The 23,134-nt window shown below is 31.7% G+C and overlaps 2 protein-coding genes across 4 annotated transcripts; one reads left to right on the top strand and one right to left on the bottom strand.

Moving 5' to 3' along the window:
- Nucleotides 1-1,101: 1,101 nt before the first annotated feature.
- On the bottom strand, nt 1,102-2,673 carry LOC109810241 (alpha/beta-Hydrolases superfamily protein). Its single transcript, XM_020373661.3, has 6 exons — nt 2,515-2,673; nt 2,249-2,424; nt 2,003-2,179; nt 1,809-1,931; nt 1,552-1,717; nt 1,102-1,477 (listed from the first exon to the last, which is right to left on the bottom strand). The coding sequence occupies exons 1-6, from the start codon at nt 2,605-2,607 to the stop codon at nt 1,292-1,294; spliced, it is 921 nt and encodes a 306-aa protein (XP_020229250.1). The 5' UTR covers nt 2,608-2,673; the 3' UTR covers nt 1,102-1,291.
- Nucleotides 2,674-9,397: 6,724 nt separating this feature from the next.
- LOC109810176 (RING/FYVE/PHD zinc finger superfamily protein) lies at nt 9,398-22,980 on the top strand. 3 transcript variants are annotated; one of them, XM_083073842.1, is made up of 8 exons: nt 9,399-9,798; nt 14,124-14,273; nt 14,391-15,382; nt 18,612-18,672; nt 18,754-18,860; nt 20,661-20,751; nt 22,107-22,178; nt 22,530-22,980. In XM_083073842.1, exons 3-8 carry the CDS (start codon nt 14,529-14,531, stop codon nt 22,590-22,592), a joined length of 1,248 nt encoding a protein of 415 aa, XP_082929968.1. In that variant the 5' UTR covers nt 9,399-9,798; nt 14,124-14,273; nt 14,391-14,528; the 3' UTR covers nt 22,593-22,980. The 3 variants fall into 3 exon arrangements, with proteins under 3 accessions (XP_082929967.1, XP_082929968.1, XP_020229162.1); XM_083073841.1 differs by having other exon boundaries at nt 9,398-9,798; nt 14,124-15,382; XM_020373573.2 differs by having other exon boundaries at nt 9,401-9,798; nt 14,124-15,382; nt 22,131-22,178.
- The last annotated feature ends 154 nt before the right edge of the window (nt 22,981-23,134 follow it).

Raw genomic sequence — 23,134 nt, 5'->3', positions numbered from 1 at the left:
TTTGTAATTGATGCATAATTCAGAGAGTGGACAAAGATCCTTGATTTGTGTGATTTGGCAAAAATCTCATCAGTCAATTTTTAGTTCTTAACCTTAATGCAGGATTGTTTAACAAAAATTATCAAGAAATTAAGATTTCTCTTAAACAACCTAAAACTTCTCACTTAAGGAATTAAGGTTTAAATATTGAATTAATTGTTTAATTACAAAATAAATAAAAAATTTATAGAATTTTATATAAAAAAGTTAGTGAATCATGATTACTTTTATTCTATACTAATTTCATCCAATTTATTGTTTTCTTTAAGTTTCTGCAATTAATTATTTCTTTACATAATTCAATTTAATAAATTTTTAATTTACCTATTTAATATCATACTTACATTAAATAATTATAAACACAAGTCTCTTTGGATGGATAACTTAGACTTTTGTTCTCTTTACTATTTGTCAGTTGATATACTTGTCAAATATGTATTATATAAAATATTGAATATAAATTTTGCCTAAAATTTAAAAAAAATTATCCCGACTTTAAAGAAGGTGTGGGTAACACGTACAAGTATATACAGAAATAAGATTTAAGTTATTTCCCACGCATACATGAGTTCGACTAAGAGTAATTTTTTATTTTTATTTTAAAATGTATAAATGGGGGAATACTACAGTATGCTTACTCATTGTCGTCCGTAATGGTAATGCATCTTTATTATCTTTTCTTCCACCTTTTGTTTTGTAAATGTTTCACCCAATTTGATTCGCCACATTCATTAGCCTGTCAGAATAATCATTGAAAAATTCTTTATCCTTTGTCTTCATTAACTTAAAGTCTCTTCAAGGTGAGAATTTAACCCCATAATTTTGATGAAAATGTGAAATGCAAGTCTTTAAAAATTAGGAAAAGTCTGTAATACTTATTGATAATTGTTTTCAATATTTTATAATATAAAAAAACAGAAAAGAAAAGATAGGTTCATTACATAAAAAAACAAAAAAAATAGGAAATTTTATAATGAAGTGTGAGAGTGAAATGAATAGAAAGATTCATGTGTGGTTTCGGGTCCAAAGGCAAAAACTCTCGCAACTCTGGCATGAATCATCTCAAGACAAAACAACACGGACTCGTTGGAAGGGTTAGCTGTAGTTTTTTTACAAAAGGGGATTATAGAATGATAAAATAATGACTCACAAATAGATTAAATAACAACAAAATCCAATGGCACAAATTCAAGAAAGATATAAAGGGAAGATCGATGCCATGACTTAGATGAAGTGGTCTAACATCTTCAAGTTAATTAAGGAGGTGTCCTACCCATTGGTCCAACACATCAGGGGAACCATACCATGGTCTGGTTACATCATCTGCACCAACTGGCGAGTGATAAACTCCATCGAAGGAAATGTTAAGTGCACCCTCGAGATGAGCTGATACTTCTGGCACAACACCATCGCCCCATACATCTGCTTGCCCACAAACCTAACAAACTCTTACAGCTTTGGTCAGATATGTAGGTTTGAGTATAAATGAAGAGTTAAAAAAAGAAGATTCACCTGCTTGTATCCTTGCCCAACAAAGCGAGCACGTAATGTTGTATTAGGTGGGTCAGTGTTCATAATGGCAGCCTCGGATACTAGCTGAGAACTATCAGTTGGAACTACAGCCTCAGCCTCAATAGTCGGATCGGAGTTGCCAAAGAGTCGAGCCCCTTTAATATACCTTCATTTTGTGGCAGTAGTATAATTGAATATGGAAAAAGAATTTGTAATATATTATCCAAGATTGAAAGACAAAGTAAAAATTGGCTTACCTCCCTGCTATACACACATACTTGAGTTGAGGGGTGTAAACAGGTTTGGAGCAATTTTTTTGAACATAATGAAGGAGACCCCGCGTTTGATCAATAACCCCTGACACGCCATTTGGGGGAGGACTGAAAAGTGAAGCTGATTAGAGCAGTCCTAGAGCGTTGAAGAATGAAGATGGAAAGAGAAAGGAAATTACAGGTGAGGGGTTCCAAGAGTCAACAAGAGGGAGACATGGGAGAATCCAAATTGTTCCATATACACACGTGCAAGCCATCCTCCTGCGGAGTGTCCAATCAATGAGACAGTGGCAGTTGAACCTTGTCCTTGTGTTTCCTTGGCCTGTTGAACAGCATGGTGAACCCTCTCTAAATACCTAGGCTAGCAGAGTGAGTTAGTTAGTTAGTTACATAGAGCGAGAGAGAATGAAAGATGTTAATTTTACCAATCGAGGACAGGTGTGGGTTGAAGAGTGGCACGCCAGTAATTGGGGTCGACCAAACCAGCGGCGTTGCGAAGCCAATCAAGTCTGGACACCTTAGCCACCACGGTTTGAACGCCGTACTTCTCCTTCAGCGTTTGCTTCAACCTCTGGTAGTCACCCGTGTTGTTTCCCAATCCCTGCGCGCAGTACCAATCAAAAAGCAGAATGAATAATGCAATTGCAAATGTCTCTGTTTGAGAGAGAGAGAGAGAGAGAGAGAGATTAACGGGAAGAATAACGGCGGGGCGATAGTTGGTGTTTGAGGAACAAAGCAGTGACGTGTGCGGAGAGATGGAGGAGGAGGACAATGCCGCATCCATTTCTCTCCACAAATTCCTTACCCTTTTTAATTCTCTCGTGTCTCTTCTGCTATCAGATTCTCTAAAATAAATTATTTTGCAAATCTGGTAGCATCAATCAAGCACAAGCTCAATGTTACCAAACAAAGCTGCGGTTAAGAGTCATCAAATTGGGTTAATAAACTTTTGATCATGAATTTTTAAGGTACGTAAATTTGATGATGAATAAAATAGGTAAACTTTTTTTCAAAATGAGAAAAAATATGAAAATTTTGTGTTAATAATTCATTAACATAACTTATAGTCGATTATTTTGAGTTGTATATGTTTTACATAAAAGAGTTTTTTTTCCAAATAATCAATCACAAGCCAAAATAATTGATTATTTTGCATGTTCTTAAAGTGAAATTGTGCAAATAATTAACTATACTTTGAAAATAATCCACTAATTTGTTTCGGATGAAAATCCAATAAATGATGAACACATAATCAATTATATCATAAGGGTAATTGATTATGGCTTCAAAATGGTCAATTATGAACGCTATTTTTATAAATCATAAATTTTGAATCTAATTAGAGAATAATACTAACTACATTTAATAAATTGCACCTAAGTTTTGTTTTTTTTTTAAATATTATTCTCAACTCTTAGGGATTTATTTATTTATTTATTTATATATATATATATATATATATATATATATATATGAGTTAATCATCTATACACTGTTAGTGTAAAGTTTTTTTACACTGGCAACCAATTATATCTTTTAATTGTGTCATGTCACTGTAAACACATTTACTTTTAACAGTAACACGACACAATTAAAAGATATAATTGGTTGCCTTTACATTGACAGTGTATATGTGATTAACTATATATATATATATATATATATATATATATATATATATATATATATATATATATATATATATATATATGAAGTAAGGATAAAAAAATTTACCTCAGGATTATTTACTTACAAGTTGGGTCTTGATTTTTTTGAAAAGTTATTGAGTTTTTTTTAATGGGTCATCTTCAACCCTTTTCCTCTAATGGAGAAATCCTTCTTGAAGAAACTAGAACAGGAACCAACAGTCTTTAGCAGTTGTGTTCTTGTATTGAAACTCCTTCACTATCTTCACCGATATGAAAAGGAGAAAGGTTTACTATGACGCACACATTCACTTACGTCTTCATTAATTTTGTGAAAACCCTAAAAGTAGGTGAGTTCACTCTTATTGCTTTGTGCCTCATTTTGAACTTCATCTTGACTCACCTAAATTATTTATTTCTTATTTTCATAATAAATTCTTGTCTTCTATCTTTGTTATGTTTCAATCGAGAAAATACGTGACTTTGAAGTTCTTGTGTCTATTACCATTACGAATGATGTCAAAAGAGATTCTATGCCATCTAATCTTCCATGTTCATGTATAGCAAGAAGAATCCCCTTTGACCCCATTTGTAATGGTAATAGATACAAAAGATCCCCAAAGTTACATATTTCCTTGATTCAAATATAACAAACATGGACAAATCAAGATGATGGAGGATTGCTTGAGAAGATGAATTGATTTAGTCTTTTAAGCTTTCCTTCTCCTAGATCCAAGTATCACCTTCACTCCTTCTCTTTCTACATTACTACTAGAGGTGGATGAAGAGGAAATAACCTCTTTTTGGCTATTATAAGTGTATGTGCCCCTCATAAACATGGTCTTCTTAATAGGACATGAGAAACAATGTGGCTTCTCTTAAGACACTTAAAGCACTTTTATATTGCTAGTTTAGGAACTAAGGGCTTCTTCCTTATGTGAAGACTTATACCTTTCTTTTTCTATGGATGGTTCTCTTTTAGGGTGATTCTTAGAAAAGTATTCTTCCTTCTTTAGGTTCTTAGGGTGTAAAAAGGTAAATGATTCCTTCTTGTGAGAAGCCTTCCTCTTAATTTATTGATCTACCCTAATGCAAAGTTGAACTAGTTCATTTAAATCTCTATAAGATAAAAGTTCAACCCTAATTCCAACCTTATTTCTAATTTCAAGATTAAGTCCACTTTGGAGCCAAGCAATGGTGGTTCTTTCTCCTTCCTTAATTTTAGCCCTCATCATAAGTAACTTCATTTATTTCCTATATTCCTCCACACTTAGGTTTCTTTGTTGAAGTCTTTAAAGTTTATCCATCAACTCCCTTTCATAATAGGAGGCTTTTAAGGAATTTTGGAGTTCATTCCAATATTGTATGGAGGGTTTATGGTGAATTATTCTTTCTTTCTTAAAATAAGTCCACTAATACATGACATTTCTTTGAAAGCTTAAGGTAGCCATGGGAATCTTTTTCTCTTCACTCACTTTGTGACAAGTGAAGAGTTGTTCCACCTTCATTTCCCAATCTAGGTTATCTATGTTCATGCTTAGACCTTTATTGCCTAAGGGGTCTTTGATAGTAATCATCATGATAAAGACTACCATAGGACCTTTCACTTGGGTGACTAGGAAAACATTGTTGACTCCTAGGCCATGAGGGCCCTTCATTGTTCAACACTAGTTTTCTAAGTAACTCCCTAAGAGATCCATTTTTTTATATTTATTTTCACTTCTCTCTTTTTGATCCACTCCTTTAATTCCCTTATTTATTTTCTAATACTAGTTATACTACTATTGGAATTATGATCATGCACACTAGAATGATGAGAATGATCACTCATGTTTGTTCTAAAATTTTCACAAAGCTTTTGAAAAAGGTTTTCACAAAATTGAGTGATAAAATTTTTTCACAAAAATTTTCAAATATGTGTGTGCATGTACCCCTAATAGTAATAGGTAACAAGGAACCTTCTAAACATTTATAATTATCTAAAACATCCATAAGAACACAAATAGGAAGTAAACTAATGTATAGAACAAATAAAGAAAAATGCAAGTTGTATGAATGCAACCTAGTGGAAGCTTGAGATGACACCACAAGAAGGTCTCTCAAGCCACTTCCACAAGTACTAAAATGAATGACTTATGTTAAAACTATATGTGTTTCTAATGGAAATCTAAGTGACACTTGGAGTCCCTTATGACACTTTCACAAGCACTAACGGTTAAATGAACTATTACAACCAATTGGAAGTTTTGAGAGATACTAGGAACCTCCCAAAGACCACTTCCAAAGTAATGACCAAGATTAGCAAGAAAAGAAAACAAAGAAATTTAAACAACAAAAACAACAATTCTACCATCGTTAGTGACATAATTAGAGACATATTTTGAAACGGATTTTGTAATGGAAAAACTTTGTGACAAAAAATTCCATCTCTAGATTTGTTACTAAATCTTCCTTTTCAATTAAACTCCTACACAAATCAGAAATGAAAGGTTAGTATCTCCAATGTTTCACCCCACTTTTGAGGTGCTATAATATCTCTTGTAACCAAGCAATCCAAGTATGCAAGAACTGTAGGTACTCAACCACCAAGTAAAGCAACCCTATGTGAAGTCCTTGACAAGTTTACCAACACTTGAAAGTGTTCCGGTATGCCTAAAAGCCCGACATCGCTTAGGAGTCGAGGCTAAGGATAGTTTATAAATACCCTCCCTCCTTAACCGACCGAGGTGCCTTTTAAGGACAAAATCGTGATGGCCTAACGAGTGCCAAAGTGGACAATACCTCGGATGTGGTGACCCTAACGATGACAACAGACTTACGGTATAAACATTTGGTGCTAGAAGGAGGGCCTAGGCCACTGTTGTCCCTTAGCATCGACTGGGGGGTTTGTTCTGGTGCCTAAAAGTCTCACATCACTTAGGAGTCAAGGCTAAGGGTAGTTTATAAACACCCTCCTTCCTTAATCCACCGAGGCACCTTTTAAGGACAAAATCGTGACGGCCCAACGAGTATCAAAGCGGACAATACCTCAAATTTGGTGACCCTAAACCCTTTAAGCCTAGTTCACTCCTCTTGATTCCTTTTGGATTTGGCCTTTGGGCTTGATGTTATCACAAGATGGGGTTCAAAATGGGCTATAGAGCAAGAAAAATGAACTCACATGTTTTTGAATCTTCACCTTTTTCTAATCGAATAAGATATTGAAGAAGTTATGCTAAAAGCACACACACTAGTGCTTATAGTTGTCGGGTCAAGTTTAGGTGTTTAGATTTCTTCAAGAAGGATTTCTTTGTTAAAGTATAAGGGTTGATTAGAGGAAAAAAAATTGACCAAATAATTCGTAAAAGAATATGATCAGATAAATAATTTGTGATAATTTTTTTATCCTTACGCAATAATAGTATAAACTTAAAAATATATATTAATTTTTGCACATGAACACTTGAAAGTTAAAAAAAAATATTTAAGAATTATCCTCTATAATTAATATAATATAAGTGAACAAATAATTACATCCTATTGATCTAACTTAAAAAAAACACTAAACACATGTTAATCAAAACATTGATTAAAAAAATGTATAATCAAAATCCTAATCGACATGAGCATCACAATGTTCCTTTAAGGAGCCACCATCACTCCATCATCTTAGATGAGCCACCACACTCATCAACTTCGAAAAATATCAAAGTAGAGTTGTCAACTTTATACATGTCACCAACACTCCACCGCATATCAATTGGACAATATTTTCTTTTTGTAATATTATATTTATACTTACTATAAAAGAGATATATTTTAGTAACCACTTCTTTGGTCTCCACTTTTTAGTGGACTATTATACCTCTTAAAATATAAAAAAAAAAATTATATTCTTTTTAAATAACTATCTGTAACTTTTAATATTCGTCTGTATATAATTATTAGAGGCATGAAGTGCCTCGACCCTCTAGGATCAATAATAAAGTTTTCAAGTTAATAAATAACATTTTACACAATATTATATTATATTATATATCTTATTTTTATTTCCTTCTTTAATTTTGTGACTTGTTTATTACATGTAATATTATTATGTTAACAAGACATTAACTTGTTTCATTCCACAAATTTATTGATCGAGTCATATTTGAGTTTAAATAAATTTATTAAATTTTGGAATTGAATAAGAATTAAGAAAAACTCTTATAAACTTGTCCTTTGAATACTCGTTGTTTAACATGCATAAAGTGATATGATATTACACAATTTAATAGTTAAATTCATGAAATTCATATCTTAATAAAAACTGAATTATGGAAATAACTAGATATCTTCTCTGAAGATATGTTTGGTTTAGAGAAGAAATTGAAAGGAAAAAAAATTGAAAAAATGAGAGGATTTTATAAGTAGGATACATTTTAGTAATTATCCTTTTGATCTCCAATTTTATAACTAGACATTTTACACGTATAGATGCTATATCATCTTATAATTTTTACCTATTATAAATAAGATACATTTTAGTAATTATCCTTTTGATCTCCAATTTTTTAATAGACCTTTATATATACCCTTGAATGTGAAAAAAAAATTCTTATATCTTCTACAATTTATGTATATAAGTGTCTTGACCCCTTTAATATCTTATTATCGTATTATAATTCGGTTATTGGGATAATTACCTTTTTTTTTCCTTCAATTTCTTGATTACACATTTTTATTTCTAAATTTATTTTACTCATTCTCCATAATTTAAAAAATTCACTTAATACGATTATCTATTTTAAAATCTTAATATTTTTCATACAACCATTTTCTTGCAAAAAAAAAAAAAATACACGAAGTATTATTTTCTCGTACTAGTATTTTGTAAAAACAAAAAACAAAAATAAACATATTTAGTATGTTGAAAATATAACAAATTAGAATACGAGAAAAAAAATGATATACAATCTAATTACATGATAATTTTATCCACTTAATATGGAATCTCTGTAAATATTACATCATTGTTAATTATTAATAGTTAGGTACATAAAATCTTTTAAATCGATAATATATTTATTAAACACTAATAATATAGTGCTACTACTATAAAATAATTAAAATTATTCTTATAATTTTACTTATTACCTATATATAAGACATAAATACTTATTTTGTCAAGATTAAAAAAATATTTAACTTAGTTGATAATAATAATTTTATTATATTTTTATAAATTTTTTTAAAATTTATTTTTATTATTTTTCTCTTTTAATTAATATTTATATATTTTTTTTAATCAATTAAAGCACATGTTCTATATTATTTCTTTCTTAAAATTAATATTACTTACTTTCTTAACTAGTTAAAATGCATATTTTAAAAAAAAAAAAAATATTTAATATGTTTCATTAAATTAAAATATATTTTAATTATATATATTTTTAATTTAAAAATAATTAATATATTATACATTATTCCATTCATTTTTTATTTATAATTATTTTGACATTTTTTTTATTGTTATTTTTTTAAAATTAATAATTTATTAATTTTTTTATTTTTATTCTTGATAATTAATGTATATTTATTGAATAATTATTTATTTATTTTTAATATATCTATTTTTTCTTGGATCACTTAAAAGGTATAATAAAAAATAAATAATAAATACTTTAAAGAACTAAAATATTAATTATTTTCTTAATTTTTGTACATAAACATTAAACATAAAAAAAAGGAAAGAAATATAACTTAGATTTTATATATAAAAATAAATAATTATTTTAACTTCAATCTTTTGATAAAAAAAGAAAAACCGTGAGAATTCAATTACATGACAAAATTCAAACTTATCATAATGTCCAGCTCCCACCATCACATTTAATGTTTGATAGTTTTTTATAATTTTTATTTATCAAATTTGTAAGCACATTCTTAAGAAAATAAAATCAATGATTAGCATAACCGTTTTCCCAAATACAAAATTTGGGAGGAGTGCCTCCACAGTTTAAATTGAATTAGGAAATTGGTGGGCTCCAAGGTCGCATATAAATCTGTGTATGATTGTTTAAATCAAGAATAGCGCAAGTGAGATTCCTATAGAAATGAACGAAGAGAAAGTTGGTTCCTTAGGATTGAAAACAAAATAATTGTGAGGCAGTGTCTGTGTTTTTGAAACAAGATCGACCAAGAAACAGAAGGGTTATATATGCTTTTGGGCATTTAAGGCTTTGAATGGTGCGTTGCCTTGTGAATTGTGATGTGAAGGGAAGGGGCGGTTTTAAAAGTTAAAACCTATTCGTTTGTTGCTTTGAACACTTTGGGTCTCAACTCGCCTTTCTCATTTCTGATCCGATTGGGTGATGCTTCGTTCCTCTTCTCTTTTATTCATATCGTTCTTCTACTTTTTTTACTGTTTGCTATTTCTTTCCTAATGTTAAAGCCGCAAATTACTGTCTACTTTATTGCTATTTCCTATAGAGGTTCTGGAACATTTAATTTAATCTTGGTTTCAATTGCATCTGATTTTTACCTTATTGGCATTAACTCTGCAGTCTGCCCTAACCTTGGTTCTTGATTTTTATTCTTTCTAGATTGTTATTTATTGCAAGAAGGATGTTGAAATTGGAATGATCCATAGGCTGTCTTAAATATAGGGGAAACCCATAAACAAGAATCATGGAACTTCCATTCCTAATTATTTAAGAAGACATGTTTTCTTCTGCTTTGGAAGATTTTGATTGATGGATCAGCAAAAACCTGATTCAAGATTTGATTATTATAAATCCCTTTCATAGACTTAAGTGGAGATTGGGTTAGAATTTTATTTCAAGCTTTGAGAAAGGTTTTATTGCCCTGGTTTGCAGTCACTTGTTTCGATGGAAACGAGAAGAGCAGGGAGAACTTGTGTCATGCATTCTTTAAAGTGATTACAAAACTATAAGATTCTTTCTTTCTTTGCATTGTTAAATTATCATATCATCTTTGGTGAATTCAATGTTATTGCTTTTATATGATATGCCCTCTGCATGGTCTTTTTCTCGCAAGGATGAGAACATGCCTGTTTTACCTATGTGGGGCAATGGCGTATTATAATTCCTAATTTGGTGCTACTTAACTTTTATTTATCAAAATGATGCAAGTTTTGGGAAGTTGTGAGTATTTTTTTTTTTTAAATTAAAAATGTCGTTTAATAATCATGAATTAATACAAGTTTAGTTTTTCAATATTAGTTTCATTTAGTCATTTGCCTATTCCCCACGTGTCAAACCAATGTTCAAATTCTCACTGAGACATGCCCAATTCATTTATTCTATATAATAAATTAGTGATATCGTGTATTATCAATAAGACCGAGGTTTTAAATTGTGGATGTGGTTATAGTCACAGATTCATTGTGATCCTTGTTATTGGGATAAATTGCGGACAAATGCAACTGTATTTGTGGTCGCAAATACCCCAAAACCTTAACGTTATGGCCAAGAATCATGATTACGGCCACAACTTCATTATGGATGTATTTGGTCCTACTTTTGTTGGTTTGGGGCTTGAATTTGACCATTCACATATGGAAACTGTGTTGATTTCTATAAAGTTATTTCCATTGTTCACTTCCTTCCTATTTGTCAAGCAGAGTGGAGAAGTGGATTAATGTTGTGTGTAAGCTTTTGTGAGAAGGTGGATGAGCTTGAACATCTGTTATTTATGGAGGAGAGATCCTGTTTAGTTCTTAAAAATGCTCGGGCATTTCACATTTAAGGGGTACAATTTTTTTTGTTATAAAGGGAAAAAAATATCAGGATATAGTGTGCTGTTAGTAATTTTTGCTAGGTGGCTTTGTCTTGTATCAGGACTGTCAATTATATAGATTGTAGATTTGAATTACTTGGGGAATGGTGTATTATAATTCCTAATTTGGTATCAATTGATCATGTGTTTTAGACTTTTAGAATTGACTTGATTTTTTATCCATGTTTGGATGGGATAATCTGTCATACCATAAGTTTCTAAGTTTAAAATTCTAGGAGAAATTAATGAGACTCTTAGATACAAGATACGAGTGGGAGGGTTAAAATAGAGAAAACGATAAAGAGTTATTAGTGATTAAAAAGTACCTATTGATCTAAAAAAAAAAAATTTATTGCACAGTTGTATGTTCAACTATTCTCTATGATAGTGAATGTTGAGTTTTAAAGGAACAAGAGAAAAATGTGAGAGTCGAAGGAAGAATCTTAAGATTATTGGGAATGGCTGACAACCTGAATAACAAGTTGGTTTTGTAGGGTTGAATTAGACTCAAACCTACCTTTTCAAATGGTATCATAGTCTGTCTTCCCAAGTTATTGAGTCTATTGGACCACCCACTATTGATTCATTATCTGAGCATCTACAAATGTTCAGTCCTATAAATATCACACTTGAGAACTAGTCCCCGAAAAGAGAGGTATGTGTTAGAGATTTAACATTAACTAGTGAATTGTCATAATAGTGAATATAAAATAAAGACAATCCTCACCTTACAAGCTGATTTTATAAAGTTAAATTAGACTCATAACTTACTTTCTTAAGATGGTATTAGAGCTATCATAGATTCCCTAAAAAAGGTCATCCACCATTTATACACGCATCAAACCAAATAGTGTTGGGTGTATTGGGACATATGAAACAACCCTCACCTTATAAGTCAGTTGAGTTAGGCCCAAACCACCTTCTAAGAATGATGGACATGTGTGGTCACATAAGAAAGGGCAAGATATGAAATGATTGTGTATGAGAAGATATTGGTGTAAACTTGGATGAGGAAAATGACAGAAAATTGTTTATGGTGATTTGGACATGTACAAAGAAGGCCATTTGAAGTATCAATGAGGAGATTACATGGTTTTCAATCTTGTGAAAAGAGGGAGAGGGAGACCAAAAAGGACACTAGAGGAAGTTGTCATGAGGAATTTCATTGAGAATAATTTCCTGTGCATTTGGTTCTTAACCAAGCCCAATGGCGTTGTGTGATTCATGTAACCGACCTCAATTAAAGGGACAACTTTTTTTATTGTTGGATGGAAGGTAAGAAGTGCAAATGGGGAGGGGAAATGTGACTTAAACCCTTATTTGGAAGACTTTGAAAGATTTAAACCCTTAATATAATTTTTACAAGGGGATATAATGCTTGTTCCCTCTACATTTATAGGAAGTAAGTTTTCCTCCTTTCATTAAACATGTAAACAAGGCAAGTAACTCACCCTCCACCCCTTTTCCTTCCTCTTTCTCTCTATTATCTCCACCTAAAAGCTTTTAGACATAGCATATAAGTTGTATTTGTATTCTTTAATCTGGGTAGCCTTTTGCCGTCAGTACTCCAGTTATATGGATTGAATAGGAGGTTTTCTGTGTGGATTGTAAATATTTATACCCATCATATGGTTATTGTACATTCCGTTTCCTTGCTTTAAAAGAATCTATTTGTCTAAGTTAATTTATTATTCACAGATTTTGAATTGGCCTGGTTATGCTATCTAATTTTAGAATTACAAAGATGAAAATGGTTGTACTAATTGTGTATGGAACAATGGGATTTAACCACAAGCATGGATTATTTCTTTTGGAAACAGGTAGAAAAAATATCTGATAACATCAATTAAGATTTGAGGTTTTTGGAATGGTTTTGATACGAATTTGATGATTGACAGATGGGAAAAGAATTGGCTTCCTTTTCCTAGATTTCTTCATCTCTCTAATTTGCAGGATGCTCCAATTATTTAGATTTATTCTTCATCTGAATCTTTTGTGGAATGTTCACTCTTTTAGAAGTTTGCATGTAGGGAATTCTCTCAACTACAGACTCTTTTTGTCTTACTGAATTCAACTCATATCTCTTTAAATCCAGACCAGAAGATTTAATCTCTTGATACCTCGGGTTTATTTTCAAGCAAATCTTACCTTTATATTCTCACTTCATCTTGTAGCAATGATTTTTTCCTTCTAGATAAGTCAACTTGGAAATCAATCACTCTCTCAAAGGTCAAATCTTTTGTTTGGCCTGCTTTTCTAAAACAGATTAATATGAAAGGTTTATTTCAGTTTTGAAGACCTCTAACTGCTTTGTTTCCTCATCATTGTGACATGTGCAAATCAAGTTATGAAAATGTGTCTCATTTGTTTCTGCATTGCTCAGTGGTTTCCCTTCTCTAGAAATTCTCATGTTTTAATTTTATAAGTTTTGAACCAATAGATAGAGATGGTAAAAGGCTTTGACATTATTCTTGATTTGGGGTTGTTTGGTGTACATGGTTGAAAAGAAATATTATCATTTTTATTAGTCAAGTGTTGCCTCTCGAGTTCATTTGGGATTCAGCAGTTCACTTAGCTTAGTTGTGGTTTTCTGATAAAGTCTTTTCCTTGGTACAGCTAAAGAAAGATCACAATTTCGTGCTACATGTATCATGTTCTTAGTTTTTTATTCCTTTCAATTGTTTGTATAGTTTTTTGAGGTTTTTGTATTCTCTTGCATTTTTCCCTTGTTAATAAGTTCTCTGTTAGTCTGTTTATATTAAAAAAAAAGGAGTTAGGAATAAAGAACTATCATGGGATTATGCCACTAGTAAAAATAAATGGTTTGCCCTACTAACACTTGTTTCTTATCTTTTTTTTTTTTTTTCCCTTCTTTTGTTTATGATTTTTAAATCAGGTGGCCATTAGTGGGATGACTGGATGAGATTGATGGACATGCTTCACCAGTTCAATAATCTTTAATCCAAAACATGGAAACACTGTTTTCTTGACTCTTTTATATTTGGGGCTCTGTAGCATATACAACATTTTTCTGAATTGGATCCAGGTGATAATGTTAATACAAACTTCTCTCCTTAGTTCAGTAGAAGCTGGTCTATGTTATGTATCTGATGATGGGAAAGATGTTCTATGTGACCGGATGCCTAGTGGTGAAACTTGGCAGGTGTGTCTGAATTGCAATAAGTACCCTCTTGATCGGTGTAGAAAAGCTGAACCAGTGGAAGAAGATAGAAGGAATGGTGATGATCCTTATAGCTCAAACTGTCTAATTAGCTTTGGTCGGCTGTCAACTGCTAGTATAATGACAGAAAACACTGCACCTAATATGGTATACAGTAGAAAGAGGCTTCGTAAGGACTCAGATTTCAAGCAAGGACCAACTAACGGCCAAGCAAGTGCAAACTGCCCTTCAGTCATAAGTTCCGCTGCTCATGTATCATCAGCAAAGGATCAGCCTGCTGGTTTTCAAGTTACGAGTGAAATTGAAATGGTTAAAGATCCTACCGTGTCTTCAGTCTTATTTGATGGAGTAGCCAAAGATAGCAAACATAAAATCGTAGGTATTGACAGTGTAAATGATAGTTGCTCCTCTTCAAAGCCAAATATGGAAACTGAAATGGATGAAACTGGTGAATGCTCCTCTTCCAGTGTTTCTGTCATGGATGCCACAAGGGAAGAAGTAACAGAAAAGGATTTCTGCATTAATATTTTAAGAAGCCATGGACTTCTTAGAGAAGATTTTCTTGTAGATAATGTGGCTTCTGGGGAAGATGGTGTCACCACTGGTAATAGCTGCTGTTCCAGGTCATGCAAAATATGTGGCCATTTAGACAGTTCATTGAACATGCTTTTATGTGATCATTGTGAAGATGCATATCATCCGTCTTGCTACAATTCACGATTGAAAAAATTACCAATTGATGAGTGGTTTTGTCATTCATGTCTTAAAAAAAGGCAGAAAATTCTCAAGGACGAGACAATTATCAGATCACCAGGCATCCACAATGAATTTGGCAAATGCAGAACTGCCTCAGTTAAGGCTGAATTAAATCCCATACTGTTGATGCTGAGAGACACTAAGCCATATACAACTAGTGTGCGGGTTGGTAAAGGTTTTCAAGCAGAAGTTCTTGACTGGTCAGGCCCCATAAAAAGGTATCTTAATGATTTAATCACAAGTGTTTGGAACTAAAGTTTCTGTAGCATCCATCAGTTGTACTGGTGGTTGTTGCTTTAATTATAAGCTTTTACTAAGTTTACTTTATGTGGACAAACCGACAAACTATTCATTGGGGGATTTAGTAGAATAAAGGGGTTCAACCACTTGAAGTTGTAGTGTGGTTTCAGTTATTAGATAGAGGTGTTCGACCATGTGAGTTTGGACATGTGCTTTTGGGGTGGTTTCGTTTAATGGAAAATTTGGAAGGCCCTGGTTGTCTCCATTTTTTTGATTTCCCAAAGTTGGGGTTTTTCATACTGTCCTCTCACTTTGAATGGTATAGAACTAGGATGGAAGGTCTATAGTGACAAAACTTCTTGGTTGAATGAAAATGGCATTTGTAACCTTTTTGATCTTGTGTACCATAAGAAGATGCATTCGTAGATTTAGGGTCCAAGATAAAGGGGAATGGATGTTAGGATCCTAGTGTTTTAATAAAATGGTAGGGTGTGTGGCACTGAATTTGCGTGCTTTTGAAGACATTCTATTGATTAAGTGGGCTGTAAAAAGGAGATCTTCTCCCTAGAATTGGAATGGTACATTAGGAGCCAACATAAGTGACCTCTAACCAAGGTTGTCAAACATGAGAGTACATAAACTTGACTTGTAGACTTGTAAGAGTTTACCAAATCAAATATATTTAAAACAGTTAGGTATGGTAAGATTCTGAAAGAATATTCTTTGAATACTAAACTTACGTATTGAATTTGGATTCTTATATCCATAATTAAATAGAATATACAATGCATTAAACACAGTTCATCACAATATACATGTCTTCATCCCCCTTTCAAGACTTCCAAAAATCCCACTAAAAATTGAAAGTTTGAAAAGTCTAATCATTTGTGAATACCAAATGTTTTGGTTACATCTAAAGATATATTTTGAGTGAGCCTCTCTTATTTTTTGTGGGTTTTGTTGCCCACTTCATAATGTGCCCAATTAATATTTAATTTTGGTTTGTTTAAATTGGACTTTTGGATCTCCTATATTATCCAATTCACAATTTTGATCTTCCAATTTTTAACTCAGAAATTTTAGTCCTTCAATTTTCTTAAATTTGAAATCTTGGTCCAACTGATAAATGTTCATCTGTTACCTGTTTTTAATCATGACTTGACATTAAGTAAATCACATGACAATTAATATTTAATAATACCCAAGATAAATTGCAGTTTTGGTTCTGATTTTTAACCTGCTATTTTTTATATATATTTTTTCCCCACTTTTATAGGATAAAAATAGGGATTAAAAATGCAGTTTAACCTAAATATTGTTAAATATTAATTACATGGTTATTAACTTAATATTGGTTCATTGTTATCATTACTATTTTAATGGTCATCAGATGAATATGTAATGGTTGGACCAAAATTGTGGATTTTACAAAATCAGGAAACTAAAATTGAGCAACAAAATTGTGGTTCGGATATTATAGGAGATTGAAAATGCAATTTATCCTTTTGGTTTCAACTTTCAATTTAAATAAGTGATTGGTGGGGACATAGAGTATCTTGTTCTCTAGGCAAAGGCTGGAGGTACCAACTATGCTAGGATCATATTCATAAAGACTGATTTTCGTATTCATTGATTAATACAAAACTATCAGGAAAAAAAGGCAGTGTTCCAATTATAAGAAAACTAAATAAGTGTATAATTATAATAGATGTAGTAGACAGTTAATTTTTTGTATACATTTTTATTTATTTATTTTATCTTTAAGAGATACATTGGTGGGATAAAGATTAAAATATAATGGTGGGTTATAAATGTCTAAAAAAAATAGACATCAAAGAGAGGTATCTCCTTTATATACTGTTATAGATATAGATTATAGATTATAAATATATTGTTATAGATTACAATGAGGGTACAATTAGGCAGAATTGGTTAGAGATTCTCTAGCGAATCTGATTACAAAATAATTTATATTAAAGATAGGAGAAAATCAAATATCAAATCAGATTAGAATCAGATCCAATTATTTTATCCAACTGACACCCCCTCAAGTTAGTGCAAATATATTTAACATGCGCAACTTGTTTACAAGAAATTTAAAGTTGGGTATAAACAACCCTTTATGTTTGTCAACTATGGAGAGGTTGGAACAAAGAGATTGCAAAATAACACCTTGATCAACTTTCTCCATTAAACTGTATCAATTTTATCATGCTTGGTTTTGGTCATGTTGTATAGGGTTTTGAGCAATATTTGTAGCAGCCTTATTATCATTTTCAGCCACAAAAGCTCCCGTACTCCTTGTTCCACGGGGACCATGGCTCTATACAGCTTCAACACTACCCCTGGAAACTGCACTTTGTTTTTTGCTTATCCAAATAGTTAAAAATAAGTTTTTGGAGAAACTAATACGAGAGGTGTTATATAATTTAGCTTATGTATATGCTATAATTTTAGCTTATATAATTTAGCTTATGTTTATCCAAAGAAGCCTTTAGAAGTTTATCCAAACAAAACTTTAGTAAGCTTCATCTCGAGGGGTGTTAGTAAATCTAAGAAACATGATAATATTTTTTTGGGTAAAATATATTTTTAATTCCTCAATATTTCATAATGTTGATTTTAGTCCCACTAAAAATTTAATGTTTTTAGTCCCTATATTTATCAAAAGTGATGTGATTTTGGTCCTTCAATAGGGACTAAAAATGTGTTTTTGGATAAATGTAGGGACTAAAAACATTTTTTGTTTTTTTTTTTTGTATCTTAGACTATTTTAGAGAATCCCAGATTGTCTGTTAGGATTTATTTCCTTATTTAACTAGGATCTTTGTAATTATAGGTCTATTGTATCATGTAAATAGGAATATTATCTCCTATACTTATTTGTATTTATTGCATCAAGTCTATGTAAAACGAACTCCATTGTTTAGTTAAGACATATGGTTTCAACATCTCTTGCATGTGTTTTTTCTCTCTTTCAATAACAAAGAATAAAGGAACTTGAGCCTTTTCTTTGCTTTTTTAAGCAAGTCTTTTGATAGAATAATACACAGTTAACATAAGAACAGCTGATGAGATTTCTTTGGTTGGGTGAAGTGAGGTTCTCTTATTGTGCGTATTTAAGCATTGTTCATTAGGAGTCTATTTTTTAGCCATATTTTGGTCGTTATTAAATCACTACCAACATTGTTTTGTTGTTTCTTGCAGTGATGAAGATGTACTTCCTGAACCATCGGAAATTAAAGATTCAGAATTTTATAGACTGCCGGTAAGATTCTTTTAATTTACTTTATGACCTGCATTTTGATTTGAGTCTCTGAGTGATGGAAAATGCTTTTCTGTTCTGCAGGGAGAGAATATGAGAAGTCCGATTAGACTTAGCTCTGTTGGTAATTGGATTCAATGTCAGGAGGTTATAGATAGAGAAAACGGAACTGTATGTGGAAAATGGCGCAGGTAAGTCTCATGGCATTGTTGTTTTGAATGTTTTCATGAGTTATTATTTTGAGGGATGGTCTTCTTATTTAAGATTTTATTCATGAAACAAGAAAAAAAAATATATATTGTAGAATGGTGCAATTCAAACTTAATGAGAGTTTGTTGCTCAGGGGTTTTAAGTTATTATTTTGTTGGATAGTCTTTATATTTGAGATAACTTTAAGACTTATTGTTGAGTAGGCTATGTATGTAGTAGTTACATTTACATAAAGCCTGAGGAATAATACTTCTTGCCTTGTAGAATTCTAAGAAACTAAGAGAGAAAACTACTGAGAACTTTTACTTGTATTTCATATTTTGATCTCATAAACAAATGAACCAGTTTATACAGATTATAAAAGAAGAGTTATAGAGGAAGAAACAAAGTAACAAACTAATGTTGAGCTAGTAAAAACCAAACAGCTTAGGAAGACATGATAAACAGTGCAAGCAAACAATGCTGATGTGGCAGAGTGCCAATCAGCTTGCAACATAAAAGAGAAGAACTCTATTACTCCCCTACAAACTCAGGATTGTGAGGAACTCAAGCCTGAGTATACCTCTTAGAAAACAAAACTGAGTCCTGGCAAGACTGCAAGAGGCCTGGTGAGGATGTCAACAACAACTTCATATTCAGCAAGTAAAGCTTCAAGAAGAGCATCTTTAACAGAAACAGTTTCACCTATAAAGAAATCAGAAATCGATTTAATTATTGTGGGAACCTTTGAAATTGATTGATCGCCTTTCTTCTTGTGACGAAGCTCAGATCAAAAGTGTTGAGCTTACGCCTTGGTCTTGGAATAAAAATGGTGATGACATCCAATAACTTTGGGTAAAACGGAGGATGATAGCGATGATTGAAGCCATGTTAGAAGTAGCTGGTCTTGTAATTCCGAAGCTGTGAATGCCAGACTTTCAATATCAGTCATGCGATCCGCTCTATGCAATCAATGCATACGAATAACTGATTCGCTTGCTGGAGTCAAACAAGATAATTATCATAAGATAATTTCTCAATGATTGGATATGAAAAGGAAGAAAGCACTGGAGAAGACGAAAATTGTATATTCATTGGTGAAAAAGAGGAATTCAGTGGCAGAGGACGCATATTAGGATCAAAGGCCATGTGAGATGGTACAAGCTCTGGATACCATGTACAATTCTAAGAAACTAAGAAAGAGAAAAATTTTGAGAACTTTTACTTGTATTTCATATTCTGATCTCATAAATAAAGAGACCAGTTAATATAGAGTACAAAGGAAGATACAAAGTAACTAACAAACTATTGTGAACTGGCAAAAACCAAACAGCTTACAGAGACATAACAAACAGTGCAAGCAAACAATACTAATGTAGCAGGGCACCATCAGCTTACAACATAAAAGAGAATAACTGTCATACCTGATGATCAATTCATCCCTTTAACTGAAAGGTTGAATTGATGCCATATTTAATTAGGTAAAGCCAATTAGTTTTGCAGAGGAGACTATAAGAGTCATTTAGTGTACAGTTAAAGATAAAGTGCCTGAACCAGATGGTTTTATTGCTGCCAAATGCTGCTGATTATTTGGGACATACAGTAAAACAATACAGTTCTTTCCCATTTATTTTCCTTAGTTTTGGTACCTTGCACATCATCACACACCTTTTCTACTTATTTCCTTTTGTTGAATTTTCGGCTTTCTTTCAGATACAGGAGGGAGAAATGAGTAGTGAGAAAGAGTCTTTTGTTGATTGTGCTTAAATTGGATTAATCTAGCAAATATTTTTGTTTGCCAGGGCCCCTCTTTTTCAAGAGGAAACTGATAAGTGGGAGTGCTTTTGTGCTGTTCATTGGGATCCATCCCATGCTGATTGTGCCGTACCTCAGGTGAAACATATTTAACTCAACAAAGCTTCTTTAGCATAAAATATTATGTTCAAGAAGTATTTCATTGAAACTGATTTATGATTAGATAATTTTTTAAACCTTGATTGAATATAGCCAGATCTATATGTTCTTGCAAATACAATAATACAATATTGTTGTGTTTGTTAGAGTGCATGAGTATAACTTAGATACAAGTATTCAGAACATGGGACACGACATTACATATGGGAAAAACATACGACACAGCACAACTGTATATTAGTGAGAATTTAATCAAGCCATATATATTAAACATGAATGACTATATTGTATGTGAGTTGTTTTTTTGGATTTTTCTTTGACCAAAGAGTTTTAAGAATTTTTTTAACTTCCTATCTAATTCAATTTTTATTTATTATAATTATTTATGAATTAAATTTTAAAATTTTAAATAAATTATTAATAAATAAAAATTTGTGCTACAATAAAAATTATTTATCATAAATCTAAAATAAAGTTTGTGTATTTAAAAATATGTTTATACAAATTACTTATATATTAAACACTTTATTTATATATATAATTTATTATAATTTTTTTATTCAAAGGAGAATTTATTATAAATTTTGTTATGTATAATAAATATTTAACTTGTACATTGCTCATGCTAAAATACTAGTTTTATATAAAACATGATATTTATATGTGAAGTATGAAACATCTAGGATTTATCTGACATGTTCAAATATATGAAAATTTATTTAAAATATTTGATAGTGAAATTCAATTTAAAATGTAGAAGTGATGTAGTGAATATTTAGTATTGTGCCTTGCATGTATTGGATACGAAGATGAATATAGATATGGATTTGGACAAGGTCTTTTGCTCATTGTATGTCTATCATAAATTAGAGCAATCCTGATATCTAGAAGAGATGTCCTTACTGAACATCACCACCAAGCATCCCTATATGCCCTATGCATCATGACAAAAAATTTAGTGTACTATTATTATTGTGTCTTGGGCAAGATAGTAATTACTTGTAGGGAACCCAGTGTATGTATCCGTTATTCAAAGTCTTATTAGCGAATATATTTTCTTGTCTTTCCTCTCTCACATTTCCCTTTTGCCATTTCATTACAAAAAAATATTAAAGTACTTGTCTGTAAATTCAAACATTTCTGGGAAATATTGCTTCTCTTAAATTATGCAAACTAGTTATTATGTAACTGCATTAGACTCTAGCCAGGCCTTCCACATGGGCTTTCATGTATAATTTGTGCATACTGGGTCTAGGTCTTGCATATTTTCCCTTTTTGCATATTTAACACTATCTTGTTAATTCCTGTAGTTTAATGTTTTCACTTAATTTTAGGCATTTCCCGTTTATTTTCTGCAGGAGCTTGAAACAGATCAAGTACTGAAGCAACTGAAGTATATAGAAATGGTATGCGTAATTTTTATTGTTGTATTTATGTCAAAGGAATATTTGGTAATTGTTTAGTAGTTTGCGTTTCTTTGGTTTTACTTAATTAACATTAAGCAAATAATTTCTCGAGTTGAATTGGCTCGATTAACAGGGACAAGGACTAAGGCTTTTAGTTAAAAAAAATCTATATTGTCATTCCATGATCATTAGTGCATAATTTACACGGAAAAAAGTACAGTCCACTATCATAAAAGTTAATTTATTTAGTTTTGATCTCACACATGTTATGCTTTTCTATTATTTTAAAAATTTCCACCTTCCCCTAATTATTTTACTTACGGAAGTTTACCTACTTGCATGCCCATACAGCTACGGCCGCGACTTGCTGCTGCTAAACGGAAAAAATCAGATAGCAGAAATAATAGTGTTTGAAGTCCAGTGAGAGGTGTTCGATATTTTGTTCTTGTACATGCTACAATTTGGTTATACAAAACCCAAATTTAGATATTCCATGCCATCCAGGGTAAATGAATTTAGATATTTCCGGGATTTTCTTTTTGTCTTTTAATATTTTTCCCTTTATGTGGAATGCGGTCAATCGTATAGCTTCTATTTGGTAGCGGAAACAGTTCAATGTGCCAATGTACCATTGTATTTTGGGGTTAAGGCCTTAAGGGCCATTTTCGAGTGATGCTCAATTTGATTTTATCGGCATAGAATTACTGCCATCTTCGTTTACTTAAGCTGTCATTTTGGGAGAGACTTAGTGTATGTTTGAAAAAAATGTTAGATTCAACGTAACGCATTTATTTTTTTTCAATTCATGGATATAATTACTGTCATTTGTAGCATTGGAATGCATAAATGTCCGTTTTGTAACTTCTCAACATGAATCCAAACATGCTCTTAATCTGAATTCAAATACTGTGTTTGCTGGTGTTCCATTCCGTCAGTAATACTTCCTGATATTCACA

This window comes from Cajanus cajan, chromosome 4 (genome assembly GCF_000230855.2).
Source record: "Cajanus cajan strain Asha chromosome 4, NIPB_CcT2T_4, whole genome shotgun sequence".
NCBI classification, from domain to species: domain Eukaryota; kingdom Viridiplantae; phylum Streptophyta; class Magnoliopsida; order Fabales; family Fabaceae; genus Cajanus; species Cajanus cajan.
This window is presented reverse-complemented; position numbering and strand designations above follow the sequence as displayed.

Bases quoted from the DNA above. Each gene is read 5' to 3' on its own strand.
- LOC109810241 (XM_020373661.3), bottom strand. From the start codon at position 2,607: ATGGATGCGGCATTGTCCTCCTCCTCCATCTCTCCGCACACGTCACTG. The intron at 1,932-2,002 runs GTAATTTCCTTT...TTCACTTTTCAG, and splicing joins ACTCTTGGAACCCCTCACCT to TCCTCCCCCAAATGGCGTGT. The intron at 1,478-1,551 runs GTGAATCTTCTT...AGAGTTTGTTAG, and splicing joins TTGGGCAAGGATACAAGCAG to GTTTGTGGGCAAGCAGATGT.
- LOC109810176 (XM_083073841.1), top strand. From the start codon at position 14,280: ATGTTAATACAAACTTCTCTCCTTAGTTCAGTAGAAGCTGGTCTATGT. The intron at 18,861-20,660 runs GTAAGTCTCATG...TTTGTTTGCCAG, and splicing joins GTATGTGGAAAATGGCGCAG to GGCCCCTCTTTTTCAAGAGG. The intron at 22,179-22,529 runs GTATGCGTAATT...ATGCCCATACAG, and splicing joins AACTGAAGTATATAGAAATG to CTACGGCCGCGACTTGCTGC.